The 22217-nt window shown below is 41.7% G+C and overlaps 1 protein-coding gene across 3 annotated transcripts in view; it reads left to right on the forward strand.

The window, feature by feature from the left end:
• LOC133344174 (adhesion G protein-coupled receptor B1-like) overlaps positions 1-22217 on the forward strand; it is a 67638-nt gene that overhangs the window by 40447 nt on the left and 4974 nt on the right. For 2 of the 3 annotated variants that reach the window (XM_061554185.1, XM_061554184.1), the window contains 16 exons: positions 1255-1357; positions 2041-2084; positions 6386-6515; positions 9320-9426; positions 9718-9820; positions 10561-10711; positions 11464-11533; positions 12575-12641; positions 16725-16810; positions 17155-17253; positions 17813-17984; positions 18988-19083; positions 19276-19315; positions 19748-20409; positions 20725-20760; positions 21806-21910. In XM_061554185.1, coding sequence (XP_061410169.1) covers positions 1255-1357; positions 2041-2084; positions 6386-6515; positions 9320-9426; positions 9718-9820; positions 10561-10711; positions 11464-11533; positions 12575-12641; positions 16725-16810; positions 17155-17253; positions 17813-17984; positions 18988-19083; positions 19276-19315; positions 19748-20409; positions 20725-20760; positions 21806-21910 — 2071 coding nt within the window. The remainder of the gene's footprint in view (positions 1-1254; positions 1358-2040; positions 2085-6385; positions 6516-9319; positions 9427-9717; positions 9821-10560; positions 10712-11463; positions 11534-12574; positions 12642-16724; positions 16811-17154; positions 17254-17812; positions 17985-18987; positions 19084-19275; positions 19316-19747; positions 20410-20724; positions 20761-21805; positions 21911-22217) is intronic. The other variant, XM_061554186.1, reaches the window with a different exon arrangement.

A 22217-nucleotide genomic window follows, 5' to 3' on the forward strand; every position in this document is an offset into this window, starting at 1 on the left:
AAAGTTGCACATTATTATTCGGAATTAAAAAAAACATCTGTATTCTGCATATAAATGAGCTTTTTCATTGTTCTATATTATTTGAAAATATGGCATTCATGTTAACAGAACACATTTTAAGTCTGCCATAGTTAGAACTGTCATTAAATAGAAAAAAACCCTGTTTATTGGCTTTGTATGAAAGATCTGCTAACCTATATGAATAAAATACGATCTAAAATGTTACATGTGAAGACAGTTAAATTTCAGAGCCTCATTATTCACTGCTGGTTGAGTCGAGTTAGTACTAATGTAGTTAAGAATACTGAATATTGTATAAGCTAATATTTGCTGAGACATTTATTATTATGTGAAAACACACAGCAAACTTTACTTTCAGTTAAGAATTAATGTATAACTTAAAATTCATATCAGAATATAATGATAAAATTTTGACAGAGCACATTTTTAAACAGTGAAATAAGCTTTTTTTTTTAAATCACATTGGCATATCTTTAGAAAAATGAAGCTACACATTTAAATGTTCTTAATTTAACTGAGTATGCAATGCATCGGTGACATACTTGTCTATATTAAAATCTAGTCTCTCAGTATTATACTCTTGACATCAGGAATTAAATTATTTATCGCAATAGAATTGCAGATTCTGCTTGCCTTTGTAAAATAACACATGGTATCGCAATCCCTCATGTATTGTCGTTCTTCCCAAGACAGCTGACTTATTTATTCTTTGTCTCCAAGCACATGTGTAGCCTGATGCTATTACACTCACTGTATCGGGTGTCGATAAAGGTATCATCCATTATTAGATTAAAAATGATAGTTAAATTCTAGTTTTATGATAGGTCAATAAAACTATACACATATACAACTTGGTAGCGTGAGTTTAAGTTTATTTTGCTTAACCGCTTGAAAACTCAAGAGACCAAGTAATCTGTTGGTAATTCCTGAGAGATGTTTTTTTTCACGTAATTCCCATCCCTCTAACCCTCCAACATGCCCACCGTGGCGTTGGCGATGCGCGTCGCATGGACATTCAATAGAGTCCTTGTTGTCTGCCAACATTGTGGCTGTGATTTCTTCGAATGCACTCAATCTCTTTGCTTTCAAAGTGCTGGTCACATTTAAACCACTGTACATCCGTGTTGATAACGTCAAATTTCCGTTGTTTAGCAAGTGCACTGCGCCATCTCTCGATTGATACGCACATGCAAAAGAACAACAAAGTGCCGCGTTGTTCACACCTTTGCGCAGGAACTCGACGATTGTGAATTCCAAGGTGTTTGCCCTCACGATGCGACCCATGCCCAGTGCCATCGACGTTCCAATTGAGATCACGCTCTCGCACCTGAACAACGTGAGTACCCAGACAGATGTTGCATCGCAGCTTCGCCGAGTCGGAGTTGGCAATCTTGCGGTTCTATCAACGGTTGTTTCAGCCGAGGCTTACCCACAACGGTTGGTTGCATTTTGGACACGAAAATAAATACATTTTGAGCTGGGTTGCAGGAACGCTTGATGGTGGTGGTGGTTAGCGGTGATGATTAATACGGAGGTACTGTGACAGGGAGTGTTGCTGGGACTCTGGACACCTCTAATACGTTATAGATATGGTCTAAGCGACACCCACAGCCTTTGGGATAAAAAACAAAAAAGTCACGGTATTCTTTGGATTCTGCATTTTTTCCCTCTCTTCAAGAACGCCGAGACCAGTGCTGATTGCCGATGACGGAAACCTTGAAATTCGCAGTCATGCTCGTGTGGTGGGCTCGAAAACTGGCCCGGTAGCCAATGGTTGCGTAGATTTTAATGTATCACTGTAGATGACGAACTCCTACTATATTCGTGGTAGGGGCGTGGTGGGGGGGGGGACTTTTCTCATTCTTTCGAACCTGATGGTAATCTAACCAATAAGCATGGGGAACAAGTCACTGGGTAGAGCACCCTCAAATCTCATAAGTGCGGCAGTGGCTTCTGGCCAGCGTAATAATTTGCAGAAGGCTCACAGATAAAAGTTGCTTTGTTCATGTGTCTTTGCAGTCAACGACTGAATCGTTCTGCGTCTTTTGGAATTACACCCAAATGTAAGTATGCAACTTTTGCTTCATCTGTTGTGGACGTTGCGCAGGAAGGCAGCTCATTTGCATGGTTGCAAATGAAACCGGTCTCATTAGCATTCACGTCAGGGAAGTTGCTGCTTTCACTGACTTACATCCCTCTCTCTGGCTGTTGACACCTCCAGATGGCAGTGAATACTAAGTTTTCTTTGACTGCCACTAATGGCGGTTGATGTTAAATAACACGGCGCATTGTGCGTCGATTATTTGATAATGTGCGTGTTTTTTTTGTAAAGACCAGTGTTGGTATGGTGAATCTGTTGCGACGTCTCCAATAAGGCATCACCCACTGCGCATTTACCGTGCCGTCTTCACGATCGTTTTGCAGGGAATACATTACGAACGGCTTCTATAGCAATTGTTACGTGAAAACCTTTTTGTACGTACTATGTTGAACTTCTTTCACACCGTACGTAGCCAACCGTGCTAATCGGAGGTGTGAACGTACCATCATTATATAAAATATAATCACATGAACTTCAGTAACATAATACTGTACGTTACATGAGATACGTACGGAACTCCAGGCTAGACTATCATATTCAACTGCAGTGTAGTCTTTGACCATTAAACGTAGTACGTCACTGTAAAGGCACAGATGTCCAGTTGAAATGAGTTTCAAAAAACAGTCTACTTCGTGTAGCTTGCAAAGCTGTTGGCATGAGCATCACCAGCATTTCCACCAAATCCGTCTCTCATCACGCATGTCAATTAATCTCCTGTCATTATGCTCCCATTAACATTTATTCAGTGCAATAAGAATATAACCCCATGCAGATCGCTGTACATTTACATTATGAATATCATAGGTTCCAATTGGTATTATGAATATCATTTGCTGAAATGTATTTCGCTGGTGATCTCAGACAATAGGACCACAATGCACTGTTGAGGAAATGCCGATGGAACTTTTTTGTTTTAGCATTTTGCACAATGTCCGTGTCTTGTTTGAAACCTTTGGCTCAGTTGTTTAGGGAATAACAACGTGCCCCAGTGCACCTGTTGCATGATGTATTGTCTCCTGTCAGGGTGAGACCCCGTGTAGTCCGAGCGAGTCTAAAATGTAGCCTCCGGTAAAGGCTCCACATTTCCATCTTCGGTAGAGAGCAGGCATGCAACCCATTCTGAAAGTGTGACAAAGTGTCACAATTTACTGAACGGGATTCGATTCAAGAGCTTAATCTTTTTTTTAATATCAATTTTACCACCTCATTTGTATTGTGTTTTTTTCCTATCTGTACATTATTTTGCTCCATTATCCTGAATGTGACATTAACATATGCCGTTGCCTGTAATTTCCCGATGAGACGAAAAATAATCGATTCCGAAATAAGTTATTTGTTGCATGCGTCAATGTTAATTGATTGTTCAATGTTTCATCGCATGCCCTCTGAAGAGGATAGCCCCACGGGATATTTTTGTTACGATTGTCACATCATCACCATTCAGAACCTATGGGTAAAATAATATGAGTGGGATTAACAATCTGCAGTGACACTGCAACAAAAAAAACCCCACTGCGTTCATAAACACTGCCCAAAGCAAAGTAGTAGTTGTAGTAAACTCATTGTCTGTTTACACACCGCAGACTCTGAATACTAATCTTGAGTGACTTCATTGTGTTGTTCTGTTTTTTTCCCGGAGGGGAATTTTCTTTTTAATATTAACGCAGTACGACTGCTGGGAACATTCCTGGGACAGTCCGCTCTGTACGTTGGCGTGAATCGCAATCACAAGTGAAACAATTTTAATTGCTAATCATTTGCGCAATTCGAATTTGACATGCTCTATAAAAAAAGCCACATACACTATGAGTGGAATGCATGAACAGGGGGGAGGGGCATATACTAACCCAGGATGGAGCGCAATCAACAAACTTTAAACACAAGTGTTTGACGATCCGCTTCCATTTACCCGTTACCCGCATTTATTTACTTAGACAAGTAATCTAGAAGGGTGACTAAACGCTTTAAGCAGAGGTGGGGGGGATGGAGGTCTGCCCTTGCACCCCTCCCTCCCCCCGCAAACACTACAGAGCTGATAGTCCCATACTCTGTAGTACTTAAAAACAATAGTACATCAGGCGTCTTGGCATTTAGCGCAGAGTGCCGCTGGAAAGTGGGGAAAGGAGTGGTGGAGGAAGGGGGGGGTGTAGCAGCCTCCTCGGCTTTTTTTGTCAATTCCCTTCGCCCCGACGATTTGTATTCACGGCAGGGCCATCATTTTCATACTCGGCGGCTCTGCGAGCAAAGGGGGAGGGTGGCCGTGGTGGTGGTGTGGGTGCAAGAACGCAAGAGGCACGACCGGCCGCTCAGCGAAAGTCACTTAGCTGACAACCCACCACGCGGTTTAAACCCCACGTTCTTGTACAGGGGAATTGGTTTTCAGGTCCATACGGCGTTTCCATACGGGCACATTTTTTTGTCTATTTGGTTGCGTTTCTCCCTTGTGATGGGACTTTGTAGGGTGAACGTTGATATGTATAAGGGACACGGGGTGACCAATAGGATCTGAATTGGTCTACAATAAGGATAGGCATTGATAAGTGGTTGACAGGTATGTAGTGGCGAGTATACTAGTGAGTGTACTAGTTGGTGAGTGTAGTGGTGGTAATTGTCTATTAGTTTCTGCTTCTCCCTTGTGATGGGACTTTGTAGGATCAACTTTGAGAATTATAAGGGGCACGGGGTGACCAATAAGGTCTGAATTGGTCTGTAATAAGGTAGGGCACTGATAAGGGGTTGACAGGTATGCAGTCGTCTTCGGGCTGGGAGACGGGGTGTCAAGGTTTGTTCGGGAATTCCTGTTTTTGTTACCGTTACGCGAAATGCTAAATGTACATTTGGCGGTAACAAGCTTGCAGGCAGGGCGGCACTTGTGGGCACGCTCGTGTTTAATTGTCTTAATGGACGTGTGCCGGTTATTTCTTTTTGTGCTATTAACTCGCTCAAAATACGATTGGTAATTGCCGAGTGCGGCGCGATTCAATTTGGCCGGCAAAGGGAGAAAGAAGATGACTGAAGACCTTTTGTCTCACGTGCTCGGAGAATAATCTGAGCCGTAAATAACCGCACACACACCAGCGGTGCGTTGCAGGGCTGTCGCGAAGCCACTGTTTAGCCCACGTGTGTAATTGTTGCAGATGTCACTTTAGCATGGTAAATAGTCGTTTAATTTGCCATCCAATTGCAATTAAACGGTTGTGGAAGAGCGGTATAATAGTTGTTGTGCGAGCATATTTAGCGTGACCAACTGGAACCGTTGCATATGTCGTGTGCAGAGGATGTGCTTAAGAACAGGTTGTGATGAGATGTTAACAACCTCGCCTGGTTATATAGGATGTCGTGGATTCGATCCCGACCCTGACGCCTGTTGTGTATTTGGAGTGTGCGTGTTCTCCCCGTGGTTGCGTCGTTTTTTTTCTTTTTCTCCGGGTCCTGCGTTTTTTTCCCTCCACATTTTAGAAACGTGCATTTAGAGTATTTGGCTGCTATACATTTCCACACGAGGAGCCGCTTCATTGAGCTATCATTTGTGGCCAGGTAACTTCTGAAAAAGATTTATATAGCTCACTGGGTCTTACCTTATTAAAATAATCAATAGTTTGGCTTAGTTATATATTAACATCCACGTGAGATATATGCGAATGTAATAGCAGACATGACTCTAAATGGCAACAAACTGATTATACAAATTAAACTATGATCATGTAGTTACTATTTTACTCCTTATAAATAACATATGTTGACATGTAATCTCTATCAGAGTCACGTGATACTTGAGATTTATTTTCTGGCTAACTTTTATTTAATTTTTATTGGTCAAAACATAAAGTTTTTTTTTTTCAATGCACGGTAACTAAGTCGGCGCGAATATATTCATAACACCGCGTCTACATTGTGCCCAAGCTTGGCCATTTCAAAGCACCATTTATTGTACATATGTGGTTGGTCACCAGGGATAGCGCACGGAATCTAGGGCATTAATTTCATTATCAAAAAATCACTCATCCGTTCCCGTTCCACCCCATTGCACTTTTGCTCAGAGCGGCTTTCATCTCGTATCATTTGGCGGCTCGTTGCTGCACTCCACATGTACCAAGCCTCTCTCTCTTTTTTTTAGCCTTGGCTGCGCCTGTGTTTGCGACACGTGCGTGCGTGCGCGCGCGCGCGCGCGTGTGTGCCCGCCGATGCAATGAGTGTGAATCGTTCACGCGCGTCCAAAATTGTACGCGTCTGTCGCTGATGTGCGCGCTGTGCGCCCGTAAGGCACGGACGTGCGGAGGGCTGGTTGGGACAGCCATGCGCCACCGTGCTCGGAGATTCCTGGCAGACCAGATGCCTCTGTAAAGGCTTCTCCGCCTTCGCCATTTTGTCTCCCTATCCACTGCCTCAAGAGGTAAGTGCAGAGGCTCCGATGCAATGCATTAAACATTGCGCCCTCCACTCTTTTTTTTTCTATTAAACACGCAATTCCAGATCGCATGCAAATGGTTAAAATGCGGAGCATACCGTTGGCTGTTCCAAAAATAATATTTTTGCAAGAAAAAAATGACAAAGATTTGTGGTTTATCTTGACAGTAATCTTCCGGCGTGCTAAATCAGTAGCAAATCTGAACTGTAAACAGACGGCTGATGGATGTAAATATATTCACGGAGCCTGTTTAATATCTCTTGGTGTTTTGTCTGCCGTTAGTTATGTTCTGTATGCATAATACATTTATTTAAATCGTGGGGCTCGGTTTTATTGAGGTGTTTGATGAAATGTTTTTTTGTTAGGTTTCCCGTAATAACGTTTGGGATTTTTTTTTTGTCTGTCCATTACAATGCGATGTGTTTTTTTTTACTTTCGCGGATGCACCCTAATTAATTTTGAGATGATGGGAATTGGAAGCTGTGCAGAGACGTCTCTGCGTGGGGTCATGTTTCTTCAGCATAGTGCAGTTCGAGCACAACGCATTTTACCGGCTTAGCATTTGCTGTGTGATAGTGTCTACAAATGCCGACATTGTAAGCAATGGGTAATGTGCACGAATTTTATTAACTCAAATACACCTGTATTAAATTGCTGTTTTGCGTAATAATTTACGTTGTGTGTTTTTTGTATTTTAATATTAGTTGTTTAAAAAAGAGCCAGAGAGATAGGGAAAAAAACTCAGGTTCGAGTGCCACTTGTTATTTTAATACGGCAAAGCGAAAAAAGGGTGGGTAAAATGCAATCTGATGAATAAGCGAAAGGGGCAATTGCCTGCTGGTAATTCAAACTGGACTCCCACATGCAAGTGCCCCAGTGTTTCCTGGGAGTGGTCGATAAAGCTTTGATCTTTGCACGGAAGAGGGCCCGCTTAGTGATCCCCACAGAACTGGCCGCTCATCTCTAAATTAAGTACTATTCCTTCACAGTTACCCCCAGGTCATCACAAAAAAAGCCCCTCCAATGCAACAATTATTTTAATCTTGTTCTGCCAATTTGACTGCCAAAGCAATTTGGATGGATGCTTTTTTTTTCAAAAGAAAAATAAAGAAAGCATTGGGCAGTGAATGTTATTTTAGGCAACAAATATACAAAGGAACCTAATAAAATGTAGGGGATATTTGACAATGTTTGCTCTTCTTGCTGCGTTGCCGGCGCTGTGATGTTTTACGTACAAATGTGGCAATAAGGAATAACAGCCAAAGTAACTAACAAGCACTGCTGATATATACAATGTTGCTGGTTATGTTTGCTTACACATTTATCTTCAGTATAATAAAAAAATGACATTTGGTTTGTTCGTAAAACTAAAGAATGAACTCCTTACGTAAAACGCAAGATGTTTTGCAGCGGTACCTATAATCTCCCCTTGAACATCATACGCATCGCCAATTAATTGTTCACAACATTTTAGAAAATTATTATTTTATTCCAGTTTGCGGTTATGTTCTTCCTCCCGATCCCCTCCAAAAAATCGTCTGTGGTCTCTTCTCATCTGCCGAGGGCAGGAAAGCCATTAAGACATTGCCCACAGTGGCTTTACACCTCCCACAGGCCCACACGTTATTGCCCTGTGTCAGATTAAAGCCCCAGAATCTTTTCCACTCTGCAGCATTATTTTTCCAATTGCATTCTCTTCACGCGATACATTACTGCCAACAAGAACATGATGCTTGCACATTTAGCACCAGAGATTCTGTCAAGCGGACAGTTTGACAGGTCATCTCAACACTGTGCTACATTCGCGAAATCGCATGGCGTACTTAATTTTTTTAAAGTTGGTCGAATGAAAGTGTTGGGGAATTTGTATGCGCCGGAGATAAGTTTCAGATTTAAACGTTTCAGAAATAGATTTCGATTTTCTAGGACAATTTTTTTATCATTTTATGGATTTTCTGATCATTTATATTTTGTAATAATGTCACGCTTCTTCATATGAGGAATCATGGCATCGCCCGATGCCACCGTGCCCCCCCATTTTTGGCTGGGAAAAGTACAGAAGTGATGTAACATTAGTGAGGTAGATTTGAAGTTTTCGTGACTGCAAGGGTCCAAACTCTTTGTTTTTTTCGGTAAAGTCACGTAGGTAAAAAATAAAATAAAAATAAATTAAATCACGACGTTTCGAAGGCAACACAAGCTTTCGTCTTCAGGTGGCACCGTCACAGCAAAATTATTGTATCAAGGTGTGTTGCCTCCGAAACGTCGTGATTTAATTTATTTTATTATTTACCTACGTGACTTTACCGAAAAAAACAAAAGTATTAGTGAGGTAGTTTCCTGTGAAGTCAAACTTTCGGGAAAACATTTTTTTTGTCTCGATCATCCATAATTTCAAGTCTACTCTTGAGTGTAAGATTTGGCCGATTAATCAAAAAATTAGAAACACATCCTTATACATATATACATACCCCTTGGCCACATGCCGAAATTATTACTCATCGTAGTTAGTTTGTAATTGTGATTACCATCTTAATTGTGGTACATTTTTCGTGGTAAATCGTGTATGATTGTGTTTGTATGTATGTTGAACATCTTTGGCACCGTATGTAGCCAGCAGTGGCAATCGGAGGTGTGGACCGTGCTAATGAAAATAGAAATTCAGTTAAATATCGTAGGAACTAGAAATATATATCATATGCATCGCATTGATTCTTTTTTCGAGTGCAGTGAAACGTGCTGCACGATATGTACGCATGCGTTCAGTTCAAACGTCTCGTTTTTTGCAGCCAAAGATGGACATTGCAGAGGCGTCGTCATTTCCCCTCGTCATTGGATGTGGCGTCTCTTCTCTCGCGCTTGTCTGCTTAATGATCATGTACTGCATCTTTTGGAGGTAGGCTTTTCACGTTTATTTAAAACAAATTAGTCGTGACCCTCTCAAACCCCCTCCCAGGATCCTTCTGAATGACTCTTGACATTCAGTGCAGATTTTAATTAGTAAATTGAAGAATGTGTGGGGTTTTTTTTTGTCCTTCTCACTATTGTATATTTTCTTGAGATGCACTTGATTTAGATGCTTTTTTTTATTCAAGTTGCTCATGTTCATAATTTGCGACCCAAGATTTGTTTTGTTGACGCAAATTTGTTCCAATAACATAAATAGCTTTTCCTTCTGTTTTTGCAGGTCAATCAAATCAGAAAGATCTGTTATTTTGATCAACTTCTGTGTTTCCATCATCTTATCCAACTCCCTCATTGTGGCAGGACAAGCACAGCTCAATAATAAGGTTTGAAATGTTTTTATAACAAACAAAACATGGCACGATATTTTACCGGACTTTTTGCAATCACTGACAATTTAACATGTTTGCGAAATGCAAAAATATAAGCAGTAAATCATTAAAGATGTGCAAATAGCATGATAAGCTAATGCTTAATTCCTGCATTGACACCATACCAGTGCTCTTTTAGCTTTATATACACACACAACTAATTTCTGTCTCCCCATATCAATACAAATTGTCAATTTACATATTGGCTTTGCTAATCTATATTAATGAATAATATTGGTCTATTGGCTTTTGAGAATAATGCTATTGGATCATATTTTTCTGAAAAGCCAATAAACTAAAACATTTGTATTAACATGTACAGATATACAATGACGTTATGCTGATATTTGATTTTACCCATAATGCTCCACGATAATGCATGAGTATATAAAATAGCACTTGTTTTTCCTTGATCAGGGCCCAATATCTTGGATAAGGAGCTCATGCCTGGCACAGTAGCAACTTTGATCAAACATGGCCGACTACTGATGAGACCCAGAAGGTCAAAACTGGTCCAGAGTTTGCTTGCTTAAACAAATGGTGCTGAATAATATTGGTATGGAAACCCATAATGCCAATGGATTAAAACATTTGTTTTGCTATGTGGAGACACATTATAGGATCCTGCTTGCATATGCTCTTGCTCAAAAGTTTCCAGAAAAACGCGTTATGTGTTTTGTATTCTTTAACGGCAGGCCTTCTGCACAGCGATCGCTGCTTTCCTCCATTTCTTCTTTTTGGCGTCCTTCTGCTGGGTTCTGACCGAGGCCTGGCAGTCCTACCTTGCCGTCACAGGGCAGCAGCGCAGCAAGATCGTCCGCAAGCGGTTCCTCTGCCTCGGATGGGGTCAGTGACCGACTTGTGATACGTGCCGTGCATTGCAAACACACGTTGCTGTACGGGCCGAGCCTTTGTGGGTTAAATAAACCCGTTATCAGGCGGGAACCTTTAAATGTTTCTTGCAAACCAGTGCTTACATACCCAATGACCTTTGCGAGCGGTGACACGGCTGAGCGGCAATGCCTTTGCCGCTTGTTGCGAAGGTTTTGTGGTTTTATTCCGGCAGGCATCCTTTGCGTACTTGCTGTAAATGTTACGTGCTGTCCGCTTCACAGTGACCGTTCGAGGTCATGTGATATCATTCGAAAGGGTCAGGCTATTGAGTTCTGGCAATCGTGGTCCAAATTTTCTAAATTTGAAGCATTACCTGCCAAGTACTCAATTGGGGTTATACATCGTGGAGACGTCGCTGTGAAACTACTGCGGACTGCGTCTGTGAAACTACTGCGGACTGCGTCTGTGAAACTACTGCGGACTGCGTCTGTGAAACTACTGCGGACTGCGTCTGTGAAACTACTGCGGACTGCGTCTGTGAAACTACTGCGGACTGCGTCTGTAAAACGCGGCACTTGCCATGTGCAGGGTAAAGAGAGAGCCACTTGAAACATTATCGTGAGGAACAAGTCTTTAACAAAACTCAACAACGTAAAACCGTATTCCAACTCGCCATATGTGTATGCGTGCATACAACGTGTATATATTGTTTGAATCAATCTTCGTAGAGCACACGCTAACAGTTGTTTTAAATTTATGCACAGGTCTTCCTGCTCTTATCGTTGCTATTTCTGTTGGCTTCACGAAGACAAAGGGATATGGGACCATTCAGTAGTAAGTAGTCGTTACAATTATTTGGTCACGGTGACATTAGAACATTTAAAAGCCTCATAATTCCCGCTTGTGTTGTCAGTTAAAATCATTTCACAATGAGCCCATTCTAGTTGGCATCTCAAACATAAGTTGCATGCATCTGTGAAGTTTGTAGTGGTATAGCCATAGGACAGCAAGGTCTGGCAATTAATTTAATTACGATGCTGCTGATGCATATGTAGAGTAAATGAAAGGGGCGAATTAATGTCGCACTATCTTAACATCTTGACATGTCATGTTTAGCATCTCAGGATCAAGCTTCTGTTAGAGAAAGTGTTTTTTTGTGCTCCCTCTTATTCGTGTTTGTAGTCCAATTAGAAGAATAAATAACACGCCCGAGATTATACAAACATTTGTTTGAGTAGTTGGACACATCCGAATTAATTAAACTGCATAGAGATTATTTGACCTTTTTTCCCCTCCGCCCAAACAGTAAATAGTGGAGCCTGTCACGTCTTGCACTTTCATGCTAATGTTGTTTATTTTAAATCAGAGCTGCCTCTTGTAACCGAGTTGTAAATGCAGTGGGCGTACTCTCTCCTCAAACGGGCAGTGGCAGGGCCCCTGTAATGTATTTTTATTGTGCCCTCCACCACTGAACATGTTTACAAATTGAATACTCAGCCGTATGTGTGTGCGATTTCCTGTTTCCCAATTCATATCTCAAATGAAAATAATGATATATACGCAACAGTGTTACCCACGCATTAGCTCTGTCTGTCCGTTGCATGATATCATGATAGTATAAAGGTGTGTAGATATTAAGGGCTTATCTTAGAGAAAGCTAGCCAACTTGATTCATAGCGTTGCCCAAAACTTGAAGACCCAAAGCAGAGCAAAATATGCTATTTGCAAATATGCAATTGCTTTTTGCCTTAAAAGCTAGCAATCAGCTTCTGTACCGATAATTATGAAACACTTTGTAGGACTGAACACATGATGGAAAGCGTTACAAAAATCAATGCGTGTGCGTGATTTTTCCCCAAATTCGTTGTTTTTCAGTTGCTGGCTGTCGCTCGATGGAGGGCTCCTCTACGCCTTTGTTGGCCCTGCTGCGGGGGTGGTATTGGTAGGTCTATAATACATAAAACATGTAAATGGGTAGGTCTATAATAATAAATACAAATTGGTAGTTCTCAAATAAAATAAATAGGCCTACAACATTCGCTTATTTGTGCCATATGCTGTAGAATTATATCCCCGTTCTAATGGATTAATATCAATAATGGTGTTCCCGAATTGATTTAGGGAGTATGACATTTCATTCATGCATTGATTTTGGAGGAAAAAATAACAGAACCCCATTTTGATAATCCAAATTTTTTTTTTGTCTTACACTAATCGGACACATATTGAAAAATGTCTCCTGTGATTGAAATCCAAATCCATCTCAACCAGTTTGGCATGCAATTGGCCGCCTTAATTTAAGATATTTGGAAGGCGGGCTTGAATTAAATGAAAGTGCAAGTTCACTGCCAAACCACCTGGGTGTCGTTTCTTTTGGCGTACACTTGTTTGTACTGGCAATGCGACTGACGCGTTTGTCCAGATACATCTGTTTGTGCTGGCAATGCAACTAATGCGTTTCTCCAGACACTGACCAAGCCTGTGAATTCTTGGCCTGCACTCGCAAATTTTATGGAGGATTAATTCCCAATAATGATCTGCATTGACAGTAACCGCACTAATGTGTTAAGCATTTCAAAAAAATAAATCACATTGTATTTCATTTGCATGGGCAATACATGCCATGACGACGCTTTACAATGACGTGAATAGTGTAGTCATGTCTAAAAGTAAATAAAAAAATAATAGATCACGACGTTTCGATCCCAACACAAGCAATCGTCTTCAGGTGAGAGAGAGAGAGAAAGCTTATATAGGCCTGAGATGGGTGCATCAAGGTAGGTGGGTGGAGCTAGAGATGGTCCAACCAACGGAGGCTGGGGCAGTGGCCTTTGTATTGTGAGAAATTAGCCTGTCCTGAGATGGGTGCATCAAGGTAGGTGGGTGGAGCTAGAGATGGTCCAACCACAGAGGCTGGGGCAGTGGACACCCAGCCTGTCAATACAAAGACATACAACCTAGTAATGAAAGAGTCAGTTAACATCTCTCTCACCTGAAGACGATTGCTTGTGTTGCGATCGAAACGTCGTGATCTATTATTTTTTATTCACGTGACTCGACCGAAAGACCCTAGAGTATGAATTCCTGCAGTCACGAAAGCTTTAAGATTTAATGTCTAAAAGTATTCATGTATAAGGTCCCTTGTAAAATCTCTGTGCTAGAAGCAGAATATACGCACGTGTATAAAAAATGCAATATATCTCGTATAACTGAATCTACATTCACTTAGATAGTATTACATTTTGCCTTAATTTTATTTTCTTGTAATTCTACTGAGATGTTACAAAGGGTGTGTATTGAAGATGGCACAAAATGTGACAGTAATTTGACGTATGAAATCCATTCATTCTTCACTTCTAGTAAGGGTTTCTTTATTTCTTGAGAAAAAAAGAGGATTCAGACATCCCTCTTTCACTGATGCTCACGCTAATGTTTCATATTAGAAAGCCACAGGAGCTACATTGAAAACTAATTTCTTTTCAAACTCATTTTTTCGTTTAGTTTGTTGTCCTTCCCCCGCAACACCGATTAGCATGGTTGGCTTCGTGCGGCGGGGAAGAGGTTCAACATGCGTACATTTAACAGCAATATGAAGGATGCTGCCTTGGCGTCATTGTTAGCAGACTGGACTTGCAATGCAATGGTTGGGCTGCTTGATTTGATCTTTGGGCACGGTGATTGAAACAATGGTGCATGTTTCTTAAACCATCGGACCTCTTATCCACCCAGCATAACAAATTGATGCACCACAATTTGGCGGGTTGCGTGTGGTGGATGTCTGGATGGCATGGAAAGTAGACCAAATATCCTCTAGAGAGGCTCTCCAGAGCTCCCACTAGTGGAGGCCCTCCACCAGCAGTGGTTGGCTACGTCCGGTGCAAAAGAAGTTCAGCATACATACGATTATAGGGAATGTACCTTTACCATAAAATCAAATACATTTGAAAGATAGAGTGTCTTTACTGTGTCACGATAAAGTAAAACAATAAAAAAGAGGTGCGTGAGTGGGCAACATTGACTTCAGCAAAATGACAACTCAAAAATCTGTCGACGGGAGAGAAAAAAAAAAGAGCAGCCGTGTTCGTGATTGAGTTGCAATGAATAAGCACATTTCATAAGCAAATGCCCACTGAGCGAACAGCTGGGATCACTTGCTGGCTTGGTAATAATATATGGGAGCAATTTAAGGGCTTTTCCATCAGGAGCTGTCACTCTGCAAGCCGCTTAACTACGGGCGGCTGAGGTTAATCACATCACTGCTAATGGTCGTTTGTACATAATTTGCTGAAAGTTCGTTTAGAGCAGCATACCCTTAATTGCTTGGGTTCCGATGCCTGTCATTCTGTTTGGACGGGAGCAATGACAACCATCATTTAACGCTTAACCAGATTTAACCATTGGTTTAAAAATAAGCCGATTAAATGCCCGTGTGTATATATTTTGCTTTTGATATCAGTTACATTATGTAACTGAAATACAGTGCTGTGGTATGAGTATGTGCTCTTCCAGCATTCATGAATAATCATTATCACTGCTCTAATATATTTCTCAAACGATATTAATTTACACATAGTATCAGATTTTTGTTGTCCAAATGTTTTGAGATGTAAGTTGTTTGCAATGGATTAAGTAGTTAATGTCTCGCCATAGGTGGCGAGACGTTACTATCTCTCCTGTTATACAGGAGCAGTTAAACCAATGCGTAAGTTTCTTCACTATTTTCGTCTCTATCCGCTCAGCCATATAAATGAGTACAAACACAGTTAGTCGATGGGCAGGTCACGTGTCGTGAGATAAGCTCCCACCTCTTCCAATACGTCTTGCCAGTATGTAAACATTTGTGAAATATCCTTTAGAGGTGCTGTCTGCAGCTCCCTCTAGTGGAGGCCCTTCTGCCAGTAGTGGTGTGAGCCAATAATTGTACGGTTGCACCATTACCTTTATTGGGAGAGTAGAGGGTTTCGGGTATGTATGTGGAATTTTTTCAGTATTTCTGTATTCTTTGTGGGGAAAAATTTAAATCTTGTAACTTTGGTTATGGCTATAATTATGAATCCAGTGGGGAATAATAATAATAATTCTAGATTTGAAGCTTTCGTGACTGCAAGTCACAGTAAAAAATGTTTTTTAATTAATAAAAGTAATAATGAAAATAAAATAATAAATCACAACGTTTCGGAGGCAACACAAGTCTCCGTCATCAGGTGGGACCGTCACAGCTAGATTTACTGTATCAGAAAATTAGTATCAGAAAATCAGTAAATCTAGCTGTGACAGTCCCACCTGATGACGGAGACTTGTGTTGCCTCCGAAACGTCGTGATTTATAACTTTTATTAATTTTATTTTTACCTACGTGACTTTACCGAAAAAACCTAATAATAATAGTTCACAACACTGTTGGATGAAGTCATGTGGATTGTTTGAACCCACTCGATACGCTGCTCAGTGCAAGTCCGTGAAAGGGGGTGTATAGGATCGGTTTCGTCGTCACCCACCACTCAAATTATCCGTGACCGGATGTCGAACTCATGTTGCTAGGTTCAGAGCGCAGCTTGCTAACGACTCCACCACCACCACCACTCTCAAATCCCCCCCAAAAGTGGTTTTAGTAACTGAAATACTTTTACTTCATGAAATTGGTCTCGATGAGTAAATGTTAATTGGTGAGGCAATTGCTGGTCTGTGTTACTGTGGGGTACGTCTGGTGACGGAAAAAAAAACACGCGAAGAGTCGATCCAAAGGAATAATTTACGTGAAAACATTGTACTGCTTTCTCAACCAATCTAATTGTTACGGTCAGAAACACAATTGCATGAAAATGTTTTTTTTAAATACATCATGTAGGTGAGACCTGTTTTGGCATTTTCTTATAAAGTATTAAAACACTTGCTAAAGGTCAGAATATTGCACGCCGCATGGATAAGAATAGATGTTGAATGATTACGGGTTGAACGGTATATTATGAATTATCCATTACATTGATTGACAAGATGTGTGTGTGTGTTGTCTTTGTGTTTTTTAGGTTAATATGGCCATCTGTATTCTGGTGTTCAACAAATTAGTTTCCAAGGAGGGTATTCCAGACAAGAAGTTGAAGCACACAGCTAGGTAGGGGAGTATTGAAAGACAAGAGATGTGTTATTTTTGTACTGAAATATATATTTTAAAAACAATAATAGTGGATGTTAAGTTTTCAAGTATTTTATTATTTATTCTCATGATTACGACGTAAAAAAAAATAACGTGATTCAATTTTCACATGGTTTTTTGTGTTTTTTGGTTGTTTTGTACGTTTTAAGTTTCTTAATCCCGTTCTTTATAATTTAGGAAAAGTGACGCGCGATGCTATAATTGCGGTTTTGGTTGCACGTCTTTCTTCTTTGCATTGCTTGTGTTGGTTTTTTAGGCTCCAACCATTTTGCTTTTGGTTTCTTCTTCACTTTTGTTTGCAGTCAGATGGCACTTCCACATAACGGTATGAAGGTCAAATGTTCCAAGTGTGGAGTTGTATCAGGAAGCTCGTTATCAGCCTCAACTGCCAGTAATGCCATGTTAGTCTTTTTTTGCACACGACAGCTATCACAGTGCATGCACAGCACCGCCTGACAGTTCTGGGAGGGGAAAGCGAAGGTTGTAACCAGTCCAAAAAAATGTGAACGACATCCCTCCTGCATGGTCACCGCATCACAAGTGCACAGCTCCAAAGAGGGCTGTTATGAATTTCGCGATCGTGCCGCGCGAATTATCCAGGCTGTTAATAACGCCCGCTACTGTTTCCAGTTTTCGCTTTCCTTCTGAACCTATTACTGCAGTGTACACTTAATGACATAGTACAAATATTCAATATTTCTGTTTATATATAGAAAAATGAAATTCATAATTTTGCACAACGTACACATATTTTTCTGTAATTGAACGACTAACAAATAAAAACACGTTAACATTTTTTAAATGTCATGCCGCAGCTGTAAACACGCTTACCAACAGAATCGGGTGTAAATGTCTCATTTTCTGCCCAACCACTGCCCCCACCCAACCACCCCTTCCCCCCTGAACCCCCCCCCGCACCCTGATGATGCCCCCTCTGCCTGGCTTGGTGGTGGCATGCAGGGCCTCCCTGTGGAGCTCGTGTGTCGTGCTGCCCCTCCTCGCCCTCACTTGGATGTCTGCCGTGCTCGCCATCACCGACCGTCGGTCGGCCCTCTTCCAGATCCTCTTTGCCGTCTTTGACTCCCTCCAGGGCATTGTCATCATGGTCGTCCACAGTTTCCTCCGCAAGGAGGTCAGGCACGGGGGGGGATGTGTGGTGGAGTGGGGCGGGGCACTGAACGATAGAATAAATCCGCTTTGTGGATCGGCAGCGTTAGCCATCCCTTGCGTTCGCCGCGGTGCCGCGTGGCTCCATCCACCGTCACCGAGGCACATATGTCACAGCCTTGTGTGTATCGTGGATGTCCACGAAACCCACGGTACCTGCAGCTCTGCTGTGGCTAAGAGGCACCCACAAAAATGTGGATAAAAACCATTGGTATTTTTGAGTACATATTCTATCTCCCTTCAATACGTGACATGCTGATTATACTGATGATGGGACCTTTATATACACAGTAGTTCGCAAACAGTAGACTAACGACAGAGTCAGTTGTTGCGTAGATTTTATTTAATTACCATACGGTAACAAATATTTCGTGAAGTGGGGGGGGGTGAATGCTGTGGATCCTCCCTCCAATCTGACAAATGTCCAGAGGGAAGAAATCACTTGTAAGACAGCCCCAACTACCCAAGTGTCGTTGTGCCCCTGCAATAACAATAGACGTGGTGGATGGTGTAATTAATTAACTCTTCGGCTACTTCCATTACTGATTATAATTTAAGTGGCAGATTGGCAGCAAAACAGATGAGCTGGTGGTCTATCAAAATGGTAAATAAATCTTTCAAGATGTGAATCGGGCTCACGTGATTCCTAAGTCACTAGGGAAAAGTTCCACACATGTTATATTTTCGCTTATATGTTTACATTGAGCTGTAAAGAAATATGGCATGTTTAAGCATTCATAAATGTGTACTTTCCTCGTGTAATATTAATCTGGGAATTGAATTTGTGGTCACTGGGTGTTTGTGTTTCAAACAAGATTAAGTTGAAATTCTGTCCACCTCTTGCTTGGCAGAAATATGTCTCAATGCCAGCCTGACACAAGGCGAGAGCTGACACCATTGATGTTGACATGCCCGTGCCATGATGTTGACATGCCCATGCCATGCTGTTTGTAATTTAAAATTTCCAGGTACAAGATGCCCTGAAGTGTAGAACTAGAAACACGGCCGACCAAAGCAATGGGGAGTCAAGTGGAACGTTTCCAAACGGTCATGCTGAGATTTTGGTAAAGCCACCATTAACATTGAATCCTCAGTATTAGTGGATTGTTGGTTTAAGCTTTCAGTAAATGACCTATATTTTATCTCAAAGTGTTTTAATGTTAAGCTGATTATATTTTTGCAATGAATGCTTCTTTTAAAACAGTTGCATTTGTGATGTTTCTGACCCAATTTTTGTTTCTAATTTGTTTACATAGTCTGACTTTGAAAAGGATGTTGAAATGGTTTGTAGATCAGGTGAGTTTATTATCTTTAAAATGTTTGCATTATTTCTATTTTTATTTGTGTAAACTGGAATTGCTCATTACATAAGTGAAACAAAATGCCTGCGAAACAAAATGCCTACCATGTTCTCTTAAAATATTGTTCTGCTTACATTGCAACGCTCATGATAATCCGTTTCATAATTTAATGTAGTGTAACTTATTAATGTATAATAATGCATTAGCCTGGAAGTGTATGTCAAAGTACCCTCCAGAGTAGCTCCCTTAATTCCTCTCAAATGGAGGACTTTTCCGCCCGCAGTGGCGTGAGACAGATATTGCATTGTGGCACCTTTACCCTCCATTTATCTTTTTTACCTAATAATTAATTCTCCTTGATTTCAGATACATCGTTGTATAATTCAACTCATGAGCCGCTGTTATTTGTTCTCACCATTGCCCCCAGTGCTTAGCAAGGATAGCAGCATAAGTAGGACGGCCACAATGACGACGTCGATGGCCACGGACATCCTCCCGGAGCAAACGAGCCTGGAGAAGCCCGACTATAACCCAGAGGTGGTGAGCCAGCCGGGCTACCTGGTGAGCAACCTCCCAGACATTCAGCTGCAGCAGCTGTCCACCTCCGTGCTGCCCATGGGCATGAACGATCTCGGCAACTACCACCTGAGCATGGAGATGGCGAGCGGGGGGCAAGGCCCCGTGTACCTCTGCAAGGGGGACAACATGCAGGACGTGGAGTTGCTGCGAGCGCAAGAGCGGGCCCTCGCCAGCGACTACGTCGTGCTGCCGAGGAGCGCGCCGTCGTCGCAGGGCGGCGGCGGCGGCGGCGCCGGTGGCGACGGCTTGGAGGGGAATGTCGACGAGGTCACGCTGCGACGTGTGGCGCGTTTCAACGAGGACGGCACCGAGCGTCAGCCCATGGGCGATTGCGGCATGGACCTGACGAGCAGCCTAATGGAGGCCGCTTCGATGAGGCACCAGGGCGCCCCTTTGGAAGCGGCGGCTCATTCGTCCTTGAGATTTGGCTACGGGACTCTCAACAGAGAGATGCTCGGCCAGGTTTTAAGGAGCGAAACGAGCTCGACGGTTTCTCTTAACTCCTTGGAGGTATGTAAATAATTGTTTGAACCGCCGTAAAAAAAAACAAGCGTGGCTTAAAGAGAAAAAGAAAATTGGCCTGGCTGCGAAAATGTGCTGTTTGTTCCCAGTGTTTATTCCCAAAAGCAATGTAATTCATCAGCATTTAAAGAAGTGCTCTTTACTGGCTTGTAAATGATCAGTGGCATTTTTTTGTATTGAATATTCCGCACGTTGAAAAAACGTGTATTTTCACGTGATGCTGATGTATCTCATATTAATTTGCAAAAGCTGCACTCAGGATCATTTAATCTTATGTAGCCTGTTGTGTTCCCTCCATTTCAGAGAAGAAAATGTAAATATTCAGAATTGGATGTTGAGGTGAGCAGATGGTTTTTGCTTACGTGAACTGTAATGTAATTTCTCTCATGCAGTTCAGCTTAAGCTTAATCAGGGGGAAGTGCAAAGCTTTCTGATATTACGTGAACCAAATATGACTTTAATCATGATGGGTTGGTTTTCATATAATGGAGAAATTGAAAAGTGTGTTCCCTTTATGAATAAAATACAAACATGTTTTTTTTTGCGATGAGGTAATTTTTCCGATTTAATATTCAGTGCGTATCGACCAAACACACGTTTGATACTTATGATGACCCTATGGCATACCCAATACCGAAACCAAATTCGAAAATACGTTGTGTGCATGTGAGCTTTGCAGATAGAAATTCTGCATCACATATATATGTTGGCAAAATTGCACACTTGCCACTGCCACTGGCCACTAACCCTTCAATTTTAGCCTTTAAAACTCAGCTCCTTACTAAGCAAGCAGCCCTCTCCGAAAGTCAATTTGTTGACTTCTGGCAGATTCATTCTCCAAATTGAACACTTAACCTAAGAGCCATGAGGGTGGGCGGGAGGAGGAGGAGGGGTGGGGACTTAAAAAGCAAGTGTCTGACTAGCATTTAATTTTGAGCTATTCCATTGGTTATTGCTTTCAATTATTGTATATATTTAACTGTAAAATAAACGAATACATTGTGTGTATGTATTGAGTGATGCATCACATCCCTCAGGTATTTGGCTGCTATCAATTTTCACGTGACGACAAGCCACTTCGTTGAGTTATCAATTGTGATAGGCCAGGTCGCTTCTGAAAAATAGCTACGTAGCTCAGTGGGCCTTGCCTGGTAAAATAAAATATTGTTTAGTGAAATTAGCACACTCCCTCATTGTGCACCACTGCACAATAGGCATGTCCACTCCTACCACCGGCATTCACATTTCACGTGCGCCACAGGTTACAGCTCTCGCATCACCTGCTCAGGAACGCGGCGTCATGTGCAAGGAAATAAACATGTATTTGTTTCTCAGCCTTGACCAACATAATGGCCCTCGTTGTATACTCATCTCTTTGTTTTAGAAAATTATGCGTACGCGCAAGAGGCATTTAGACATGTTCCAGGATTTGAACCAGAAGTTCCAGCACGTCAACAAAGACAGGGATATCTCGACGGTTGATCTCATGGTAAGAATTGAAGAGCTGTAAGTACCCTCTCACAATGCAATTCATGTTTACAACGCTCCACAGTATTATTATATGTTGTGCATTATATAGTTGTACGTCAAACTAAGCCCCGCGGCAAACAACGTCCTTGCCTCTTAACATCTGGCGGTTCATCAGTATCGGTTTAAGCAAGCCTCATGAGATGCTGAATGTCAAAACTGGTCCAAAAATTGGCTTGTATTTGCCCAATTCTGCTGAAATGATGCAGGACATACGTGTGTGAAGGAGACGCATTATCTGCGTATTCCCTCGGTGTTTGTTGTAAATT

This window comes from Lethenteron reissneri, chromosome 19 (assembly GCF_015708825.2).
Source record: "Lethenteron reissneri isolate LAM-NWPU_2019-01 chromosome 19, ASM1570882v1, whole genome shotgun sequence".
Lineage (NCBI taxonomy): Eukaryota > Metazoa > Chordata > Hyperoartia > Petromyzontiformes > Petromyzontidae > Lethenteron > Lethenteron reissneri.